The 24,366-nt window shown below is 37.4% G+C and overlaps 1 protein-coding gene across 1 annotated transcript in view; it reads right to left on the reverse strand.

Annotated features, from left to right (window-relative positions):
• The window catches only part of FREM2 (FRAS1 related extracellular matrix 2), a 144,266-nt gene that overhangs the window by 63,490 nt on the left and 56,410 nt on the right, over nucleotides 1–24,366 (reverse strand). Inside the window, exons 3-6 of the mRNA XM_045566735.1 lie at nucleotides 17,667–17,813; nucleotides 12,687–12,917; nucleotides 3,052–3,177; nucleotides 1,771–2,022 (exon numbers count right to left, since the gene is read on the reverse strand). Of these exons, the coding sequence (XP_045422691.1) occupies nucleotides 1,771–2,022; nucleotides 3,052–3,177; nucleotides 12,687–12,917; nucleotides 17,667–17,813 (756 nt within the window). The remainder of the gene's footprint in view (nucleotides 1–1,770; nucleotides 2,023–3,051; nucleotides 3,178–12,686; nucleotides 12,918–17,666; nucleotides 17,814–24,366) is intronic.

Below are 24,366 nucleotides of genomic sequence, written 5' to 3' on the forward strand. Positions count from 1 at the left end.
AAATCAAAGCCAAAGTGCCCTACCAACCAACACCATAAATACGTCTTCAGGAAAATGTTGTCCCCTATGAAAGCAAATTCAAAAAAGTAGAAGAAGCAACTGTTAAACCAGATGCACAGATATCAATGTGAGGACATGGGGAACATGAAAAGCAAAGAAATATGACACCAAACAGAGATTCTGAAACTTAAGAATTCATTGAATGAAATACAAAATACATTCAAAAGCTTCAACAATAGACTAGATCAGGCAGAAGAAGGACTCTCAGAACTTGAAGACAGGTCTTTTGAGATAATTCAGTCAGACAAAAAGAAAAAAAGAATAAAAAAGAATGAACAAAGCCTTTGGGCATTTGGGATACATAAAGCGACCAAATATTTGAATTATCAGTGTATCTCAGGGTGAAGAGGGAATGAAATGGTTGGAAAACCTCCTTATCTAATTTTAGATGAAAATTTCCCAAATCTAGCAAGAGACTTACACAACTAGATATAGGAGGCTCAAGGATCCTCAAACAAATATAATACAAACAAGGCTTCTCCACAGCACATTATAGTCAAACTGTCTAAACCCAAAGCAAAAGAGAAGATACTACAAAGAACAAGAGAAAATTGTGTAGTCAACTGTAAAGAAATCGTGATCAGACTAAAAGTGCATTTCTGAGCAAAAACCTTACAGGGTAGGAGAAAATGGGATGACATATTCAAAGGGCTGAAAGAAAAACTGCCACCCAAGGATAATACATCCAGCAAAATTATCCTTCATAAATGAAGGAGAAATAAAGTCTTTCTCAGATAAACAAATGCTGAGGGAATTTATCATCACTAGACTGGCCCTACAAGAAATGGTCTTTGCCACTTAAGTATCAAAAATCTTTCCTAGTAGATTATTTTCAACTTTCCAAGTTTTAAGATTACTTGGGATTAAAGTCTTTTGATTGTCCTCCAGATTCTCTCTGACCCAAAGACTCACCCCCCAGGTCCTTCCTCTTTCATCTACCACGAGAAACCTTCCAAGGAGGAGAGAAGAACAATGCGGTGTGGGGGAATCCTATCTTTCAGTTTACTGCTCTCTGCTTTCCTCGCAAGATCATTTATACTCTTTCCTTTGGTCTCTCCATCCTCACAAAAAAACACCAACTCTTTCTTAAGCTGGGAATATCAGGATCCCATTGCTCCTTTTTTCATTCTGGAGAGAGGGATGAATTCATGGTAATTTAATTTTCCTGGTGGGAAAAATGATCCATCACATACCCCCTCCTTTTTTTTTGAGCAAGGAGCTGCCTGTTGGACTTAATTTTCCATATATTTACTCTTTGTCCCTTTAACAGCCTTGCCTGATGCGTTGCTTTGGAAAACAGGTTCAAACACTGAGAATAAAGTCATAAAATATAAGCTTTTAAAAGCCAAACAAAGCAACAAAAGAAAATCAAACCAAACCAAACAAAAAGGAAATAAATGAGGTTTATCAAAATTGCTTCAATGCCTCACCACGAAGTTTGAAGTTTAATCACATCACGGTAAATGGCACTGTCAAAGAAACTGTCCAGAGGACAAAACACGTAAGTGTGTCTTTTGCCCTTTAAAACATTCAATCAAGAAAGACAAATTCATGCAGCCAACTTGGAAACCTAATTGCAGTATAAAATCAAGCATAAAATAAATGTGCATGTTATAATTCTTTCAGACTCCCATTTTTCTGTCTAGAAAGTCGTTCCTAATGTGGATCTTTCTGGTAAGAAGAAGAATTTTCAGGAAAATTAGTCCTTACCATCATCTTTGTCAGGGACGATGGTGACCTGAGTCGCTGGGAACTCTGCTCCGACCCTCCCGCCCGTGGGCATGCTCAGAAGGACCTGGAAGGTCTCCTCCTCTTCGTACAGGGAGTCGTCAATAACAACTATGCGGCACATTTTCTCGCGTTCATCTCTGTCAAAGCGGACAACACTGGTGTGGTCCTCAGGCCTGGATATGTAATCAGAATAAGACAACACTGAGGTGGGCACAGTTCCGGTCGCCGTTCCTGGAGGCGGAGAGAATCCAAAAGGTTTTTATGTAGAACATATTACAGGGGTATGTGCAGAAATGCAGCATTGTAAAGGTCAAATATGGCACACGAACACCCCTGCAATTGCAATAGCACTGCATACTTACTGTTCTAGTATCTCGAGTCAACTGCAGAATGACCTCAAGCCTATGAGGAATATTAAATGGCAAGTGTTTTCTCCTGTCTTTCCTGCCAATGGACTTTTAGGTCAACAGAATATTACAAAATAATACCTCCTACTATTCAAATGCTTACTAGATACAGGCAAAGTGCCAAGCACTTTACATACTTGCCTCATTCATCCTCTCAAGCACTCTACTGCATTTTACGTACTTGGTAAGACTGCGATTTACAGAAGTTAAACCATTTGCTCTGGGACCCAGAGCCCAACGCTGCCCCTGAAATCTGTTTTTAACCTGTACTGCTTTTCGAGTCATATACATATTTATGGAAATTTTAACGGAAGTCTGCTCAGATACCAACAGAATACCCGACTTTTTCTTTTGCACTTTTATAAAAGCTACTTGCTGGAAAGGTGTTTAGTATATCAACGAATATTATGTAGTAATTTAATTTTTCATTACATAAAATCACCTTTCATAGGATGCTTACCAATGAGCAAAACAAATATTTTGATACTTCCTTGAAATGAGTTGCAAACTAGTATCACTTTGTCTCTTTTCTTTTAAACAGTAACCCCTTTCTACTTGAGCAGGCTTGGGTGGGCTTTAGTTCCTTGTAATCCAGAAAAGACTTGAGTATTACAATAAGTGACCAAGTGAAGTCAGAAACATTCAAGGTACACGGCAGCAGAGTCCTTCTGGGCTCCCTTGGAGGAGTCCTCGAATGTGCAATCCTGAACAAAGACTCCTGCATAAATGTATTTTTGAAAAACTTAATAATAAAGTATACCCCTTATGGCAGAATGTTACGGCTCCAACATAAAAGCCTTATTGATATCGTCTGGGGAGTATTTTAGGTTTTATATTTTGCAAATGGAGCTACCTTGTTGGGTGTAACAGATCACCATTAACTCCTGGCTGACGTCGCCACTTCTCCTGATAGGAATGTAGAGTTCACCAACATCTTCTTCAATGGAGTATTCGGACTGGGGAATAAATACAGTAGATTCTAAAGAGAAAACACAATCACAGTCACTATTATTCTTATCTCTGAAATAATCCTATGCAATTAAAATTTCTCTAATGATTATTTTTTCCCTCTTGCATATTCTTTCAGAATAACAGAGTGGGGAAAAGGAGGGAGTACAGGGGAAAGAAGAGGGTATAAAGCAGACAGGCTCTGGGCCGGTGAAATTTTTAAATCTAGAAACAAAACCCAACATGGCTTTTATCTGTAGTAATTGTTTTTTTTCCTCAATAAGTGCTGCTGACACAGCTCCTTTAAGTCCAGCTTTCTTCTTTTGGCACAGAGTAACACCTTCCAATGGAGCAGAATTTGAGAAGTGGCAGATGATCTCAAAGATCGTCTTGTCCCACCTCTTACTTACAGATGAGGAAACTCAGACTCATATATTAACACACTTTTTTCCTAGTGGCCCTTCCTGGTCGAGTTAGGATTAGAACTCAGCTCCTCAAATGTCTACTCCGTTGTTCTTTTCACCCAAAATGTGTTTCTTTTGGACAAGTCATGATTAAAAATATAACAATACACATAATACATTGTTCAACACTTTTAAAAATAGCTGTTCCTTTAGAATTTATAAATCCATTTACCAGCTGTAATGAATATTTCTGTGGCTTCCTCCCTCCCCTCACAGAATAACAATAACACACAGTACACAATATTATATTTATACAGTATTATAAGTCTCAGTGGTTCATTTTTTAATGCGGTTGAAAGGTACACTAAATGATAAGCATGGCATAATTGAATTGTTTAAAAATGCAGTTATTATATAAGACTGTTTACAACAATTTAGTTCAATAGTTTGACATCGTAAACCCCAAACACAGACTCTGGTATTTGACTGGGATTCTGCTTCACTGATAGTCTCACAGCCACACGGAAAGAGTTTCATGATTATTTCTAAAACAGCCCTTCCCACCACCACTTTTGATGATTATAAAAGACTGCTGGAACTGCGGATATAGCCCTGGAGGTCCCACTGCACCCGGCCCCACCCAGCTCCGGCCCCAGGAGCTGACTACTGTGAACTGCATCTAATGTTTCCCTTGCACTCTGGCTTCTGGTGGGTCAGCCAAGGGGGATGCAGGAAGGAGCTGGGAGGGCAACAACAGGGCTGGTCAGGCATTTATCTCCCTGGTGCCCGTCAGGGTTTCCAGAGCTGGGTGCACCCCGCAACTAAAGGTCAGAGTGCCTGCTGGGGGCCCTGGCTCACTCCTGGCTCAGCTAGCTCTGGTCCCCTGAGCCCCTCCGGCCTAGAGGTGGTGATGTGCCCACTCTCACTTTCTTCGGGCACCTTACTATGCCTGGGGTTCACAGATCCTTGCCCTCCTCTTTGTGAAATTGTCATGTGATTAAATTATTTTAAGTATGCCATTTATTTTTTCCTGGGACTCTGATACATAAACTAATTTTTAAAACACCCCTATTTTTTAAAAAAAAATCTGTGGAATATAAGACTTTATGACTAATTATTCATTTATCAAATATTGATTGGGTGAGTTCAACTCTCCAGGCACTGTACCAGGAACAGGGGATACAGAAGTAACAACACCCTTGGCCTCATGGAGTTTTCATCCTAGGGGGGGTGTGGGTAGGAGGAAGATAAAGGGCTGCTATCCAGGATCTACAAAGAACTCAAACAAATCAGCAAAGAAGAAAAGAACCCCATTAAAAAGTGGGCAAAAGACATGAACAAGAGTTTTTCAAAAGAGAGACAACTGGCCAAGAAACACATGAAAAAATTCTCAACATCACTAATCATCAGGGAAATGTAAATTAAAGCCACAATGAGATACCACTTTACCCTGTCAGAATGGCCATAATTAAAAAGTCAAAAAATGATAGATGTTGGTACAGATGTGATGACAAGGGCACACTTACACAGTGCTGATGGGACCACAGATTAGTATAACCTCTGTGAAAAATGGTACCGAGATTCCTCAAAGAAATAAATGTAGAGTTACTATTCAACTCAGATACCACTTCTGAGTACCGACCCAAAGGAAACAAGTTGTTTTATCAAAAAGACACCTGCATTCAAGTGTTTACTGAAGCACAATTCACACACAATTGCAAAGATGTGAAATCAGCCTAAGTGCCCATCAATCCATGAGTGGATAAAGAAAATGTGGTGTATGTATACCATGGAGTACTCTTCAGCCATTAAAAGGAATGAAATAATTTCTTTTGTAGCCACTTGGATGGAACCGGAGATTTTATACTTAGTATCTCAGGAACGAAAAAACAAATACCACATGTACTTTCTAATAACTGGGAACTAAACGATGGGCACACATGGGCACAGAAAGGCATAAAGGACTTTGCAACCAAGAAGGTGGGAGGGTAGGAGGGGGTGAGGGAGGAAAACTTACCTATTAGATACAATGAACACTATTTTGGTGACAGGCACACTAAAAGCCCCAACTTAAGCATTATACAAGGTCTCTATGTAACAAAAACCTTTCTACCTCTTTAATATTCTGAAATTAAAAAAATGAAATTAATGATCACAAGACTCCGCTACGAAAAATACACAGAGTGCTACTGAATATTGAAGTCAAATACTAAATGAGTTTCAATGAATTTCTTTTCATTAACTTAATGGAAATTCCCTCTGCTATCACCTAGGTTGTGGCAGTCTGCAGGTGATGGACTCCACAGCATTAGCATGGCGTATTACAGAAAGTTTGGTTTCTTTATTAGGGTTTATTATGTGTTGGTTGTTTGTGTTACCCCTAAATTTATATGTTGGAGCCCTAATCCCCAAGGTGATGGTATTTGGAGCTGGAGCCTTTGGGAGGTGATTAGGTTTAGATGAGGTCACCTGGGTGGAGCCCTCAGGATGAGATTAGTGTACTTATAAGAACAGAGGACAGAGATCCTCTGAGCATGCACAGAAGAAAAGTCTTGTGAGGATATAGTGAGAAGGGAGCTATATGCAAGCCAGAAAGAGGCCCCCCTCACCAAGAACTGAATCTACAGCACCTTGGTCTTGGATTCCCCAGCCTCCCTAACTGTGGGAAATAAATGTCGGCTGTTTAAGGCACCCCAGTTTGTGGTGTTTTGTTATAACAGCCCAAGCTGATGAAGACAGTGTTGATTATACATAATATTTACTCCATACTACTGATTTATACTGGCCAGTTTTTTTCAGATAAGTTATTTTGAATTAGTCCATGTATGGGATTTTAATTGAATAAGTCCCTTTCAGATTTAAAGCTCGAGAACCTGAATTTTGATTCCATGACCATTCCATTCCTATGACCCATGCAGGTTTGACTGAACAAGGCAGGACTTCTTGCCAGTGCCAGCAAGTTTGGATTATGAATTAAAAACAAAACTGGGTGTCTGGACCATGCCCTTAGCTCTGGAATTCCCTCCTACAGTTGATCCGACAGAGAGTAAATAGTCCCAGTATCAAGTTCAGGTCTTCTGTTGACCTAACTTCTCAAAGAAATGCGTAGTCTGCGGCAGGAATTAGAAAAGGGCATCGGGAAGACAAAGAAAGACTTTCCTGGTAGACTTTGCAGTTAACATTCTATTAAAACTTCACTTTATATGCACAATAGAAGTGTACATGCAGACTGCCTCAAGCAAGCATAGCTCTTTAAAAAAGTCCTAAAAGTGGCATTTTTGTGTTATCCTTAAAAATGATTAGCTAATACACATGGAGTTTTTTCTATTTGCTAAGCCCTATTCTAAACACTTTACATGATTGGCTAGCTTTGTCCTTGCAACAGCCTTTGAGATAAGGACTATTCTGACTGTTGCTTTACCTCCGGGGACATGAGGCACACAGATGTCGAGTAACCGGCCGAAGGTTAGGTTGGCAGGTGGTGGGGCTGGGATTTGAACCCAGAAAGTCCATCTCAGAGCCCATGCTCATAACCACCATGCTCCACTGCGTAAAGGAAGAACACTCAGGGTAGCTGGGAGTGCCGCTCACACCAGAGGAAGACAAGAGGCTAAACTGAGATGATAAGAGAGAGACATAAAGTACCGCCAAGGCAGAGAGACGGCAGGTGCAGCAGAAGTAGAAAAAAGGAAGCTAGAAATGAGTATTTTGAGAAAGATTCAGTATTTTCATAGAAATTATATATATATGATTGTATACATACAAAACTATAAAGATGTGTACAATTATATAATGCATACAATATGCATATTAATAAAATTACAGAAGTACTATCCAAAAGTCTCTAATATGTATAATATACTTATGGGTGTGTACATAGAATATAATAACATACATATACTTTAATATAAAAGTACACACATCGAATCCCATGAACACATTGGATTGGAACTGCAGCCATCTCTGAGGAGGTGTCCACTGAGAGATGTAGCAGGGGTTAAATTACAGAAATGGTAAACTCTCACTAAGTAAATAGAAACCCATATTAAAAAAAATAACTGCAGGGTTGTCCTCTCAAACATTAACAATGGTTATTCCCATGTGGTAGGGTTACAAATGACATTTAAAAAAAAATTAATGGACTTTTTTTTTTTTTGGAATTTTAGGTTTACAGAAAAATGAGTGGGAAGTACATAGAGTTCCCATATATTTCCTCACCCCTCCCATTTTACGCTAGTATTAATATCTTGCATTTGTCTTTCTGACAATGAACATGTGTTGCTTCTATACTTGCAGATTGATTTTATTACCATTTATTGTGAAAGATAAAGCTGAATAAAGTGAACGCATGGGTTATTAGTCAGTGGGACTGGATTGAAATGAGTACCGCAATTTGTAACCAACGTTTTTATTTTGAGGTTTTGACTGTGCTGCAACTTAGGCCAAAAAAGGATGACTTCTGTTTGTAGAAATAAAGCAGTGGTAGCTACATTTGAAAGAGCATGTACATGCTGTCCTTTCCCTCAATTATACTGGGCAGAGGGAAGAAAAAACAAACTCTGTTGAAAATATGATAGAACAAAGTATTTTCTAAAAATCTGCTACAATAGAGCAAGGAAGGGAAAGAAATTGCAGTACATGGATGAAGGCACTGGGTGTTTCTTTGCCTGTAAAAAATTTGGCACGTTCAGAAACAACTCTGAAGATATTCTGGTATGTCTTCGGGCCACGATGGTGCCTTTAGATTAGCCAAGAAGCGGCGCTGAATACAGCAGAGTCTGTCATTGATGTGTTTGAATGTGGCCAGCGCTCTCACATTTCTGTGGCTTGTTTATTTGTTTTACTCTAAAACAGACATGGTGATACAGACTAATTTTAACAGGGGCTGGAAAAAGAAAGACATGAAAATCATGAAAACATACCTGAACCACAAATAAGTGTTACAAGTTCACATAATGATATCACGAGGCCCCCAAATCATCCTTTTGTTACTCTACAAACTTGTGAGAGTGAATCTTTAGGTAATCTTTGTTTTTATCATTAATTTTCCATTTTGTAAAGACTTTCAGAAAGTTTTTATGACAAAAATTGTTTTATTTCACACCATCCTTTTTTCTTATCCATCTCTTGGTGTCAGGAACAACATGCTATATTTTTTTAAGCTAATGCTATATAATATTTAACAGAAAATAAATATGCTATTCAAAAGCAATGTGGATCTTAACATACCTCAAAAATCCCTAATATTAATGGATACATTTAACAAATGTTTGGAATTTTTTGTTTCTCTTAAGATGATGACCCATGCATCACACCAATAGAGACTTTTTTTAAAAAAAAGGTTTGACTCTCACTAAAATTGAAGCTGTTGCATGCTTTCTTTATCATTTCTCTGTCATCAGTTGCAGTTGACTATCATTTCATTAATTCTGGACCTAGAATTTTGGCACTCATCTCAAAATATCAGCTAGCCAATGATCTCCTTATGTCAACATTGACAATGGTGCAAAATTTCAAAACTAAGAATTTATATTTGGATTTCATATTATAGTCAGCCTATGCAACTGAATTCTATCTCATGAGATGGGTTTGGTTCACTCAGAGCACATAAAAGTTTGTACTTTTTTTGTATTCATTAACATTAGGGATTTTTGAGGTGTGTTAAGGTCTACATTCCTTTAGAATAACATATTTATTCTCTACTAAATATTACATAGCATTAGCCTAATATGGACCCACCAAAAATGATTACAAATGTCAAATATTTAATCTACTGTTAGTTCATGGCTCTATTTTGGTATCATAGAAATAGCAGAATGACTCCATTTCTATCAGAAGTTTGTAGACATTTCAAATGTACAAAAGAAGTAATTATATAAATACAGGCTTTAGTTATATGTGCCAGGTATCTGTACTCAAATACCTTTGTATTTGAGGTGTGATTTCTAAATAAATATATGTAACACTCAATTTACTCTGGCTAGAAACTATAAAGTAAAAACAATAGGATCTTTATATAAAATAAGAAGTTTTACCTTTTACATATTTCCCTTAATAGAACTTAAAATGTTTAATATTAACTAATATCAATATGCTTCTAACAGGAAAGATGGTATAATTTCTGAAAGTTAGAGAACTTAATATACAGAAAGTTAAGAAACTTCATCCTAGACCTTTCCTTCTCCCTCAAAACTGGGTTAGATATTCGTTCTATGGGCTCTGATTGCTCCCTTACATAGCACACAGAATTCTGTATTGCTAATTGTAACAATGTAGGCGAATGAAATCACCCAATGATATGCCCAACTTCAGGGTTAGTATGCCTTCTTCACTGTGGCATCTGTGTCCTTAGCTCCTAGCAGAATTCCTGGCATAGAGGGATGCCCAGTAATCACTTGTTGAATAAACAGATAGATTATGCAAGAGCTGAGGTGGTCTTCATTATTTTCTTAGCACACTTGGTTTTATTCATCTGTACTAATATATTGGAGGTTTGAAACAGAAAGAGAAAAGACAACAGAATAAGAAAGGCATTACTTTATTATTGTTTTCATATATAAGAATAAGTGAAACAATGTTGCTGTGGTAAAGTACACTAATTATGATTTGTGGTATTACTTCTTTTCTAGTCACGTGAAATGACAGAAAACATAACTCAGGAGATAGGAAAGAGATTCAGAGGGGAATTATTACATATATTCAAATACTGCCTCTGGTACTTGAGAGCTGGAGGACTTCGGGGAAGTGAATTCTTTGAGCCTCACAAATCTCATTTGCAAATTGGCATATATATCACAGAGTTGTAAACATAAGGCTTAATTGAGATAATGTTGCAAAGCTTCCAAAGCAGTGTCTGGGTCACAGTGGGTGCTCAAAATGGTAGAGATTTGTATTATGATGACCATCTTACCCCTTGGCTATGGAATGCTTTTGGATGCTGGGGGATGAGTTAGAAAAAAGGTCAGGGGGAATAGCAGTGACCTGAAATTCCCTTGAAGTCCTCCTTGCCACATGGAAGTCACCGTCTGCCTTGTGACTGCAGTCCAGCTTAACTGCATAGGATTTCCAGTGGAAGACAATAGTTACCACTCAATGGAATTTGCAGGGGTTGCCTATTCCCCAGATGGAGTGTAATCGCACCAGTACTAAAGAAAATGAAATTAAACAGCCCGCAAGTGGTTGACTTCTGCAGACACTAAAGGATGGCTCTATTTCTCAGGTTCCTTATCCAGAAAATGAGTTAAATGATTTATGAACTTTAAAACCTTTCTCAGTTGGAACTTTCCATGCACATATAAAAAGGAAGGAGATTGTAGGCCAATTACTTAATTTTTAAAAAGGAAATCTAACATTATGATACTAGAAATATTTGTATCCTGCTTTATGTTTTATAGAACTTGTTCATAGGAATGCTATAACATGAGAATTATTAAATTTCCTATTTTGAGCATTTGGAAAGTAAATCTTAATGACAACTGTTTGATTTAAGGTCATACAACTAGAAATAGTAGAGTTGGGAATCAAATCCAGGTCTTATAATTTCAAGACCAATGGCCTTCAACAAGACATGGAGCACACCAGGCAATATGGAACACACTTGTTAGCCATCAAAGGATGATCATGGCTTGATACGAATAGGGCTGAACTTAATCTAGAAAATTCTAAGACAGCTTAGGTGATCATTACATGAAATGAAATTACGGCAAAGTTTTATGTGATATAGCATACATTAGGAAGAGATTATATGAGGGATGTGTATGTTTGCCTGTGTGTGTGGTGTGTACATGTTTTATTTTGTTTTTAATATCCTACTGCTGAGATATATCATGGATACAGAAAGTCACTCTGGAATTATAAATAGGAAGGCACAAATGAGTGTTTTATTCCTTCAGGTAAAGTATAGCAGTGGTACTAATTGGCAAATAAAATATCAAAAAGTGGCTTCCAGCTTTAACTAATGGACCAGTTTATATTTATTAAAGCTGTCATGGGCTCATTTAAAAGAGAAGAGCTTTATTATTCAAGCACATACCCAAAACTCAGGACTAGAAAAAAGTTTATTTATCCCTAGATAACGCAGGTAAAATTAAATGCAATTAAATGCTAACTGTTCTTTAATGACAATTATAAACATAATTGAACTTCATATTTAACTAAAGGCAGAGCTGTTAGTTAAACAAACAATATCAGAGCTCCAGATTTCTTATCCAGTCTCTTTAATTATGCTCAGTCTTTTAACACAGGGATTTCCACATAGGTCTCCATTTCATGTACTCAGGAGATTGTATCTTTGCAGACCATTTAAGAGTTTTCTGACTGACAAAATAAAGTAGGCTGGCAGTTTAAAAGAAAGTCATGTCTGGCTTCTGACAGGATTTCAGCTTTAGAAGTCTCTACAAGGTTTGTATAAGTGCCAGCCCTCAAAAAGCCATTCAACATTTTTTTTCCTTTCTTTCCTGACTACATCAAGACAAGCCAGGACTACAGAAGTATGGCAGGGGGAGGAGAAAGGTCAAATTACACACAAAAGCATTAAGGGTTCACTTTTACCAACATCAGCCAAGGGTATGCATTGACAAGAAAATGTAATCTAATAGAAATTAAGAGCAATGAGGCAAGACGCTGTGTTCACTACAGAATGGGGGTAGGTTGGGTGGGTGGGTGGATATTATGAACAAATGTGAACACATATGGCCAAATGAAAATTTTTGGCTGTAGATACATGAAGAAAACTCGAATAATTAAATGTAATACAGGGGAACAAACGAATCCAAGAAGTGTCTAATTCTCAAACCATTTGTTTAAAAGGTATTTTAAGACATTTAAAGGACTTTAAAATGATGAATTAACTCAAGGAAAAGAAGATGAGCAATATTGGTTTTAAAGGATAGAATCACAATAACAAAGAGAACATGTTGGTAATCCTACACGTATCACTTACTTGAAAAAATATGGCTTCCTTTCATTACATTTTGGTTTCCCTCTTCCTATCAGCATATCTGAGAATACTGAACCATTAATGTAGAAAATTCTCTCTATACAAAGTCCAAACATTGAGTTTAAAACTTCCTCTACAAGGTATTTGGTCATAAAAGCCCAAAGGCAACAACATAAACACACTGATAATGGCTCTTACCGTCTCCTGGGTCAATGATCTCCACCGTGGCCACTGTGGGGAATTCTAGCGCTGCCAGCACTGGCTCGGAGAGAACCACCTGGAAGGTCTCAGACTGCTCGTGCTCCCCGTCACTCAGGATCCGCACTCTCCACGTGGCTTTGGTCTGGCCTGGGTTGAATTGCACTTGTTTCTGTGCTTTGCCCTTGAAGTCTTTGTCTTTCTTTGCAGTCCCGTCTCTTGTGCCAATACCTTCATAGAAACATAATATCATATTCCTAGTTTTATTTTCACCTGGATTATTAAGGTTTTCCTGGTTACGTTTTTGTGCGTCACTTTATCCTGCAGAGCAGAGTAGATCCTGCTTTGAGTCCATGACATGGCTAATTGGGTTTGAAGATGAAAGTGTTCTGCTGCAGGTGTTGAGTCGTTTACGATTCTGGTCTACTCTTGCCCTAATGAGGGTTTTACCGTCTATTCTTTGAGCTAAGTTTGTGCTAGAACTTCTTGTAAAAAAAGACTGAGTAAATTTATATTCATGTTGTACAATGTCCTTGTTCCCACAAGTTCATACAGTCCTACAATGCTTCACATTTACTTTCTCATGTGTTGCTACATATTTTAAAAGCATAAGAAAAATTCACTAGCTAGAAAATATAGGCCAATAAGAAACTCTGTGACTCAAAGGATTCTTTCATAATCTAAGTCATAAATGGCCAGGGAGAATCATAAAAAGTTATACTATTCCCTAAACACTTAATAGAACTAGGACTCTTAAAAGAATCCAATTCAGTGTTTGTTAACATGGTCATTGCTGGATTTTTCTTTGTGGAGCACCCCAGAATTCCATGAAACCATGTGAACAGAATTGGAGAGCTAAATATGTATGATTATTATGAGCAGTACGCTTTGCTTACTCTGGCGGTTCATTCAAGGTCCATTTCAGTTAGCTGGGAAGGTTGAAGATCTCTGAGTCTCTACCTCTATTGCAACATGGTCTCTTCATTATTGCTCTGTCAGGTACTCAAACCACAGGATATAGTATTCAAAAAGCAGTGAACAAATTCAATGTCATAGAAAAATTATAAAATTACTATAGCAGTTGTACTTGTATCCTTAAATATAGAATCAGAACCACTTGAGTCAAGTTAATAGAATAATTTTCAAATATATTTCTCTAAACATGAGCATTTTCAGAGAAGTTGATAGGACAGATTTAAAAGCCAGAAAAATAAAGTCTTGTGACTGTTGGACTTTTAAAAGCCTGAAAATAAATTATTTCTAACATTTCTCATTTAATCAAAAATTATTATAGTTTTGGAAAATTTCTTTTGTTTTCAAACTACAAATAAAACTGGACCAAATAAGATCCATTCAGCCACAAATATTTATTGAGTACTTACTATGTGCCAGGCCCTGTCCTACATGCTAGGGCTGTATCAGAGAACGAAATGGACAAAAATCTCTGCCCTTGTAGTGCTTATACAAGATTAATTTGAATATTTATTTCTTCCTCTGAGTATATGGATGACTGTTAGTTTAATCGTAAAATGAAGATGAAAATAAAGGCTTTATTAAAAATATTTCTGTATTATAGATCTCAGACAGGTAACTGACATAAATACTGGATTGCATTTTCCTTTTTCAGTAGCAGCTAAAGCACAATTTATTAAATGGCAAGAGAAAAAAAAGGGCACAGAACCAGAAATTACACCCCTGCATATCTTGCTGAATGCTGTAGGCTTCCCGTTAGCTCTTTGGTTCTTAATGCACACAGAGTGGTTGTCAACACCTCTTGGATCCATCACAATTCACTGCCGAGGTGCTGATGAAAGGAATCATTCTCTCTGAGGTTCCAGAACACATGCTGCTCACTGACCCAGCGATCCCCTGTGGCAAAAATCTGCTAGTCTGCCTCTGATAGCGACTGCCCGCTTTACTGTTTTGTTTTGTTTTAACAGCAATGCATTATATTCCTGGAGATTCAAAAGGCAGTTAAGACCAAAAAAGAATCAGTCTGATACAAGGAATGTCCACTAGTTCCAATGAGTCATCCTGGCTCCATGACACGTCAAGTCATCCAGCCTGATAAAATCCAAGTTGCAATACCAAATTCCAATTGTTGCTGCTAAAAACAAAGTAATTTTTTACTTTGGTTATTAAATGAAACTGCCATTGCATCTTTTTCCTCTGACATAGAAAAAGAACATGGAGGTTAGGCAAGGTACTTGTGGAATGAGAGAAGAGATTTTATATTTCATCTCAGCCACGGAACAGCTGTGGGATTGTAGGCAAGTTATTAACTTCTCTCAGTTGTTGAGGATGTAAGAAGCACTGTAGTGCGGTGGTCAAGAGCGTGGGCTCCGGGGCTGAATATCAGCTCTGTCTCTTATTAGTTGGATAATTTTGGGCATATCATAACCTCTCTGTTTTTTCCTCGCCTGTAAAATGGGGGATATAATGGTTCTCTTTTCATGAGGGTTGACTCATGTAGGGTATCGGGAGCTAGGCCTGGCACATCATATGAACTCAATAGACATTAGCTATCATTATCACTCATAGTCTATTACCTGACACAGCACCCAGTGTGTAATGAGCTCTCATGAAAATATTAGTTGAGTCAGTGAATAAAGAGTTGTAAGGAGTAAAAGAGACAGAGTGTTTTATGTGCTTAATGAAGTGCTTTGCCTGTGCTAAATGTTCAATAACCAGTAGCAATAAGATCTTTGAAAGGCAAATACTACTGTGAAATACAAATACATATTTAGTTTTTTAATGGGTTATAATGGTTTTGAAATGAATAATCATCTTCCAGAAAATACATGCAAAAATCTCATGTAATTTAAGATTTCTTAACTGTGCTCAAGTGATATTTTGTCTTTAGCTATAAGTGATACTGTCTTGAGCTGTAAGTGATATTTTTATCTTTAGCTATATGTGATATTCTGTCTTTTGCTATAATGCAATCTATCTCATTATAAAAGTCCATAAACAAAAGAGGATTTTGCATGTGGGGAACAGTTACATGAAAATATTCATTGGAACTTCTATGAGGCTAACCTTCACTTTAATCTGATTTCCATTCCAGGCTCTAGCATAAATTCTATTCCCATCTTTAATGACTGAAGGATGTGGACCATACACAGAAATCTCTACAACTTTCTATCAATATCATCCCAGGTTACTAAATAACTATGTGAGGTGAACCAAGTAAAACTATAGAGCCTTTGTAGGACTGCTGGTATCTCCACATTTGTAGGCAATAACAGTTCATTGAAAAAAAAATAACAAAAAGAGCTCTTGTTTGACATTTTAGTGTTCAGCTTAAGGGAAAAAAAGGCAGTGAAGGGAAAAATGCAAAAAGATAGTTTTAAAATCTTTTCCAACTATTAGCTTTCTCAATGCTATTGATAAGCTAGTTGTGCATAATTAAGTAGACTCACTAGGAATAGAAATTCGGGTAAAAAACAAATAGATAAAAACTTCTTAATAATTACTAAGGTGCTCTGTTTTTTAGTTTTCATTTTCCATATGACATATTTGCTATACTTTTAAGCACAAAGCACAGTTAAGAGTAATTTCTCGCTGACAATAAGACAGGATCTGTAGAGCATGTATGCGAGGAGAGAACATGTCCCTAAAAGAGACAGCAATGGGAGCAATCCTTATGTCACAGAAGATTAAACACAAAAAGTGTGAAGGACAGCCCCGTGCGGGCACATGGAAATAACAAAGATAGACACAGAGGCTGTGGGTGGGTCTGGAGGTAGACCAGCTCACTGGAGCAAGAATAATGCCAAAGGATAGTGAGAGCGTAGGGTAAAAATCAGGCTTCTAAAGTTAAAAAACAACAACAAAAAAAAGCATCTCTAAAGTACGGGGCAATTAATAACCAGAATCCAAACATGTCAGGGGAAAGCACAGTGGGTGGCATGGGTTGTGGCTGCGGCAAAGGTGTGGTGGTGGTGGTGGGGGTGTGACTGTGTGTGTGTGTGTGTGTGTGTGTGTGTGTGTGTTGTGGATGGGGATCTACTGTTTAAGACTTTTGAAGTTCGTGGACCAGTAAATTTCAAAATAATCATTTTGGACACAAACACGAGGTAACTTTTTATTTTGCCAACATTTCTCTAGATTCCTACCTTAGTTGATAATCTCATTCAATGAAATCTCTTTTACCTCATGGAAATTCTATTGGCCTAGATGTCTACAAACCATATGGTACCAAATGAATCTAATTGCTTGAGGTGCTGCCATTTTCCATCAATATACCAAATATTTTGTGCCAACTATATTACTGCTTAAAATACCAACATGCTACCTACTTTCTGTATTTTATGCTTATACGAAATCAAATATAAGCTTGAATTTTGGTTGAATCAAGATTTTATTCATTTGCTTTTGACTTCCAGTTTTACTTAAAAGAAGTAAAGCAGAAAAAAATGGTGAATATTTAATATTTTACTGTTGGTTACAAAGAAAAGTCACAACACCTATCTTTTACGTAGAGCACTGGTATTCATGCAACTTTTAGTGAACTAGCAGAGCATTCAAATACAACAAACAAACAGCAAATTACACTTCAATGCCTAATAAATTACTGAATAGCTTTTAGTTTACTTATTATTAAAGTAGCTCTCACATATGTTTTACACTGTTGTTTCAGAAGACTTTTATCTTATGGATAAATTACAAATTTGCCTAAGCCTATTCTAAGATCTATTGACATTTGTTTTATTTTTTAACTTATGAGTTATTGCCAACTTTGTAAAGTTATTTTATGTCAGTAAAAGATCACATTTAGGTAGAAGGAATGAAGAGCTACATACCTTGACACAAATATGTCCTTGTTCCTTCAGCAGTTAAAGAACCTTTAAATGTCCACATCTCCCTAAGCTTTAAAACTGTATCAGTGAACTAAATGGATATTTTAATCACTAAAGAAAAATTATAAACCTTTGTTAGAAAATAAAATTTTGAGACAGAAGTAAAAATTAAACTTACTTATAAAAGAAGTTTCTCCCAAGTAACCTCTACGTTTAAGAATGACATCTAAAAATTTGGAGTCCTCATTGATCAGGTAATATTCCTTTTCAAAGGAGATCCATGCCCAGTTCAGACGAAAATGCTGGTTGGTTAACTTGTTTCCACCTTGAAAATAAAAATTTAAAGTCCTAAATTAGTGCTTTCTTGAATGAATGACCTTAAAAATTGCATAGACTACTTTAAGGATGCAACATTAAGAATCAATACAGCTACTTGGCTTGACACAAAACTCTAGATGTACATGGAGATACAGCTTACTATTCTGTGCCTGCTATACATAAATTCATACCTGGAATAATTCTTCAGAAATCCCTTGCTTTGTTTTTTTTTTTTTTTTTTTTTTTTTAGGAGGGAAATGGGTAAGGGGGAGGTAGCACATTACCAGAAGCAATTTAGTTTGATTATGAAAACTGAATATCCAAGTTGCAGGATGACTCACTTGCCACAAGGTGCCGCTGGAGAGCAAGTTTTCTCTAGCGAGGGCTGTAAGGCTCCTTTGTGATGTTCTTAAAACACACAACTTCACAAATACCTTTTTCTGGTTCACAGAGCAATTGGGTGGAAGGCTTTAATTATAACCACTTAAGGAAAAACAAATATCCCTACTCCACCTCCCTTCCCCGCTATATTCCACTCCATTCCTTAGAGCAAACAGACAGCTCTTTTCATTGATTTCCATTCTGCTCTGAAGATAAGGTTTTCTCCTCCCACCTCCCCACCAAAACGGAGCTGGTTCCCCATGGGGGAAAATAACCCTTGCGTGTGATCTCTCTAATGTGAAAGCTCCTATGTTGGGTAAATGAAAGGAGAAACGGTTATCAGCGGATCACTCTGCACATATCCTTCTACTGCTTTTGATCTACACCAATTATTTCAGAGTAAGGTGAGGTTTATAAACAAAGGCATCAGTAATGCCTTTTAAGTCTTTCTGGAAAAGATTGGGGAAAAAAGCCCAAATAATAAACACAGCTAGAGGCACAATTTTAATTCTAGTTGCTTCTCTTCTGAGTTCACATAGGGAGAGCTTCACTAGAGAAAAAGAAAAGAGATGGGAAAATATCAAGACATTAATAGCCCGAGAGCAAAAAAAATCTACACAAGGGGAAACATAAACGAGTGAGCAAACACATGAAAACGCGTTCATTTTTGCTAGAACTTTTAAAAAATCAAAAATGCAGCCACTTTGAGCTATCGATTTGACACGTACTAAAGATTAAAAAGAAATTTCCTGTACAGCTGAGATTAGGTAGGGAAATGGTTTTCTTGTTTATTGTTGTTTGAATTGTTAATTAGCACAAGCCTTTTAGACAGCTTTGTGGCAGTGTATGCAAGGGGTAAAAAGATATTTAAATCAGTTGGTCTTGTAAGTCCTTCCGTGGGATTTTTTGCCTCAAGAGAAGCAAAACTATATTTGTAAGCAATTATTCATTGTAATATTCTCTATAATAATCCCAAACCTTAAAATTTTGGGGTTTACTATATTGTGGTACATCAAATCAGTAAAATGTTATTCAACCACTAAACAATAAAAATGAAATTCTTTTTGAAACACTTAAAACACTTTAAAAACACAGAAACAAATTGTACTGATGCTGTGAATATAGCTACATAAAATGAGGCATTGCACATAGAAAGCTGAATGGATGGGATCATGGACCATTCAGCTTTTAGTTACTTTTTAAAATATAAGTCAGTTTAAGAAGGGAACTCATTTCATATTTTGCCCTTGAGAACTTATCAGGCCTGACATCTCCTGGACACTGGGCACCGTCCTGGAGAGGAGAAGCCACGGTCTAGGAGGCTCCTCAGACCTGGAGTCCCCAAGGCTCACGCACCTCACTTCTTACCTGCTACCTGACTTTGAGCAAGTTACTTCTCTAGAGTTCTGTTTTCTCATTTCAAGAGTCAGGTGAGAGTGATATTAATTACTGCCTGTGACTGCTTCGAGGAATGAGTGAGATAACCTATCTACACACACATTGTGATGCAATCCATAGCTCACTCTGCCCTGCCCCCGCCCCCCACACACACAAACCCACCCTGTGCACCCACTGCCCGGCTGCTGTTCACCTGCCTGGCACCCACTTCAGCTCATTTCTCCTGTGCCCCATTTCCCTACAGCTGTTGCATGTATCAAGTCAACAGTTTTGATTTTTTTAAAAAGTTCTAGGAAAGAGGAACGTATCTTCATGCTCACTCATATACCAAGTCTAATATTCTTTGCAGATTTCCAGGTTCACCCTGCCCTACCCAGATTGTTCCTGCTGCCCTTTAATCTGCTCACTTGGAAGTCAAGCCAAGATTCTTGCAGCTCCAGGGATTTGCCATCCTTACTCTTGTTGTCACCCTTTGTCCTCTTGCCTAAAATGATGGCCCCATTGTTCCTCTGATCACACTTTCCCTTCCTAATGCTCCTTTATCCACCTCCTGCGTGAAGCCTCCTACATCTGCCCCAGCTCTCTCCTCCCCTTTGTGACTCTACAATTGTTCACTAGTCGATTACTCTTTATAAATGAGCACTTCAGCTGATATCCTCTCTTATTGTTTAATTACACTAATTTACTAATTGTACTAAATTGCAGTCATTTATGTCAGAAATTGAGAGTGTCCATTCTTTTACTATAGCCAACACTTGGTCTTCTTGTCTTTAAAAATATTTGTTTAAATGATCTTCTATTACTTGGAACATTGTCTAGACAGTAATAGAAAATAAAGAATAGAATAACGTGATCAACTAAATTAATGCAGAAAACTGCTCTGATTTCTAAACCAATAATTACATGAAAACAACTTTATGCCACACTTCCATCCCCTGGAGATTGTGGCTCCGGCAAGCCCAGGTTTTATTCCAAACTTCTTACCATGCTATACCAATCCATTTCTTGTCCATCCTAACGCCTATACTTCACATCCCATCACTTCCCCCTCTAAGAGAAACATCCAGCCTCGTCCAGCCTCCCACTGTTTCCTGAACAAAGATAGGTGGTTTTGCATGTGCTCTGTATTCCGCCCAGAACACCCTTAGCTTTCCTAGTCCTCCTGGCAATCTCTATTTCTCTAATGTCGACAATTTGTGGCTAATTTTTAAGATTTGATTCTAACCCTTTCATGAAATATTCAGGAACTTTTCTCTTCTAAACATGACATATTTTAAGAATATTGAGTCATCAATGCCTTTTCTCTCCACTCTTTATAAAACAGTAAGAACCAGTGCAAACTCCAATACTCTCCAGCCCTTTTATTCTGATCAATTTTTCTCTACAGCACTTTCCACGACCTTATATCCTACATATATTCACTCTTTTGTTGGCCCATTTTCTGTGTCCCCTCATTGGAACACAGGATCCAGCAGGGCAGGGAGTTTATTTTGCTTACTGTTAGAAAAATGCCTATTGAATGAATTAGAAACTCTAATGTCTTATGAAAGAAGTTTAGTAGTGCTTCATTTATCAGGCAGTATAAATTTCCTACATAAATGTCACATACCTATTTCAGTACTGAAACTTTATATAAAAAAAAGGCAATTGTTTTAATGACATCTTTTCTAAAATGTCCTGCTTACTTCCTAAACACCAAGCAAAGATTTGAGTGATTACCTATAAATGTAAATTATTGTAATTTATGTTTATCTAAATGACACCTCCGGGGATTATTGATGGCTAAAGGGCTGTTGAAACCCTTCCATTCCATTATGAAGTAGTGTGGATGATCACAGGTGATAGGCCAGCTTGCCGGTTAATCAGAAGTTTTAAATGACACATAGCTGAACAGTTTGCCAGTATTTCATGTCTGCCTACCACCCAGAGACTTTATTTGAAATAAAATTCAGAAACAATACCAAGAAAATTTGCTTGATAAGACAGTGAGATGGTCCAGGGTAACTATTACAGAAACCCAGAGTTCACTCTAAAACTGGGATTTTTAAGTAAATATTTAATCGGAGAATATGAAGTTAAGTCTATAAAGCTTAACTCAATAGAATTTAATACTACATAACCCTTCTGAATCATGCACATGTGAGTCATATTTAGTTTCAGAATTTGTAAATCTTAGGTACTCACTTATTATGCAAGAGTGATATAGGGATTTAAGGAACCAAGCTGAGGCTTACTGTAACTCCATTTATTAAAACTGTGATCTTGCATAATTGAACTCTGTACTTTATCTAAAGAATGGAAAAATACCTTATTTACTCATTTATGACATACCAGGTAAATGCCTCTAAAACCTCAAAAATGGGGATAATAAATGTTGACTAACAAAAACTACAGCCTACTGAATGTGAAATTTTAGATAAAGTTAAACAACTTGAAAAACTGACAAATTTTTACTTAAATGCGATGAAGCTGCCTTTCTAAAATAGGTTCTGTCATCTACGATGCATGAGGAGCTAGTCTCAACATCTCATTGGAAACAAATTAAAGTCCATAACTTGTGTCATAAATCCACACAACAGGTGCCTGACAGCTGATAACCACACTCCCAAATGCTTTGTCCCCAAACCCTGACACTAAAGCCATTAAGATTTTGATGAAAAGACCTCTTTTGAACTTTTCCAGCTGGCCTTTAGGCTTCTTCATTTTCGTTTTGCATTTGAACTCAATAGTTTTCTTAGAATAACAAAGAATCCCAATCTCCAAGTAGCCCTCCCTAAAAGCACAGGGCTGCCTGATTTCTCAAAAGGCAAAGCATTTTTCTTCAATAACATGAAATTAGTGTCATAGCTCTGACTTGTGTTTGATCAAAAGGGGTGTCTATGTAGCTTTGACAACAAATTTCTTCTTGGAGAAAAGTTAATTAGAGAGGGTTCTTGGTATTTTCTAGCTTGGTAAAATTTCATTTTCCCAGAATAAAGTTCAGCTTGGAAGCTGAACTGGAAATCAATGATACAGCTGGATATTATTTATATTTTTATATATGTAGTCTTTTAAATCAGCAATAGAAATAGAGATTTATATTAGAAAAGATTCAGATAATAATAGTGTCTAATTTATTGGGGAAATTAGATAATTTGATGCTAAGCATACTTTTAAAAAGTCTTGTTCTCTTAGGGTAAGGACAGTGATAAACAACTATGCCACTACCATCAGGATCAATGTTAGTCATTATGGTGAGAATCGAAAATTTAGGTTAAAATAAAGGATTTATTGCATAGCCATTTCTGTGACAGGATGATCTTCTCTTAAACTTTGCAATTACCTTGGAATCTTCCATGGGAGAATCTCTGCAAGCTCATGGAATCCTGCCCTCTGGCTCTTAAAGTGAGGTTGATTTTACTGTTTACTGAAAACCACCTGGTGCAAAGTGAAAGCCAACTTGGCTCTTACCCCACCCCTGGGAGCTGGCACCCAACTACGGGCGATGGCACATGCTCACAGATAGGCAGATAGTGTGCACAAACTGGAGATTGGCAGGTGTGCGAGAAAGGCACTGATTATGAGCTGTGGGAGTTCAGGAGAGTGAGGGATTACTGCAACCTGAGGGATCAAAGACAAATCATGGAAGCGATAGTGCTTAAATGGGGCTTTAAGTACAGGGTGGTATTGGACATTCAGAGAGATGGAGGGAAGGCGTTCCTGGAAGATTAAGCATAAGAACGGAGATAAGAAATGCAGTAAAAAGGGAACTTCAAAGAATTCAATTCAGTAGGTGCTCAGGGCATTTACTAAATATTTATTCCCTTTTTTTTTTCTATTTAAGTGATTGGATATTAGATATTAGATTGGATATCAGAGAAAAAGATACATCCAAAATCTGCTCATCCTGAGGTGACCCTGAGACCAGTAATGACAAGCTTTGGCCCAGGACCAGCTGCGCTTTCATGTGACTGATGGAGCTCCTGAAACCTTGGAGATAGACCCAGAAAAGTCATCAATGGCTTTTATAACTTTGTAGACTAATTAATAAGTTCAATGGTTATTTTATTTCAATGGTACCCACATTTCTATTGAACTAAAGTAAGGTATTCAAGAATCGCTGCCATATGCAACTTTTGATGATTGATAACATCATTTTCTTCCTTCTGTCTGTACACTCCCACCCCACCATCCCACTGCCTTACACATTCTGTAAAAGAGGTAGCACAGCACAAGGCTTCAGATCCATGAGGAAATACGGAGACCATGTAGAGAAAGGCATAGAAAGAGGAGAGGCATGACAAAGACCCAGGAGGTGGAGAGAAACAGGCACGGCACACAGAAATCTCTGCTGGACACATACACTTCCGTGGTGATCTTTGGGCCATCTTCAGCAAAGGCATATGCAAGCAGCACACGCTTCATAGCCAAAGGAATAAATGGAGCTACAGTATCTTGGTTATTGTCACATGCACTACACTGAGTTGAGCTCAAGTATGGCTTAGTTCACACTCATACTCAATATTCTTCTGTAGATTATACAGGTAAGTTGCCAGATGATGGGTAGAGATGGGGACTGATAAAGATACCACCATTCACCTTAGAATCCAAGAGTATTGCAATCCACATTACTACATGTAGTTTCCTTCCTTGGAGATGTGATATGATCACAATTCACGTATACCCATAATGGGTATATAATGGGTATTTGTACAAGAGGTTACAAAGACTGAAATTCCTATTCATCCACTATGCCAGAGGCTAATATACAGTCAATCCTCATCATTCCTGGATACCATATT

The sequence above is a fragment of the Lemur catta genome, chromosome 13 (assembly GCF_020740605.2).
Source record: "Lemur catta isolate mLemCat1 chromosome 13, mLemCat1.pri, whole genome shotgun sequence".
Classification (NCBI taxonomy): Eukaryota; Metazoa; Chordata; class Mammalia; order Primates; family Lemuridae; genus Lemur; species Lemur catta.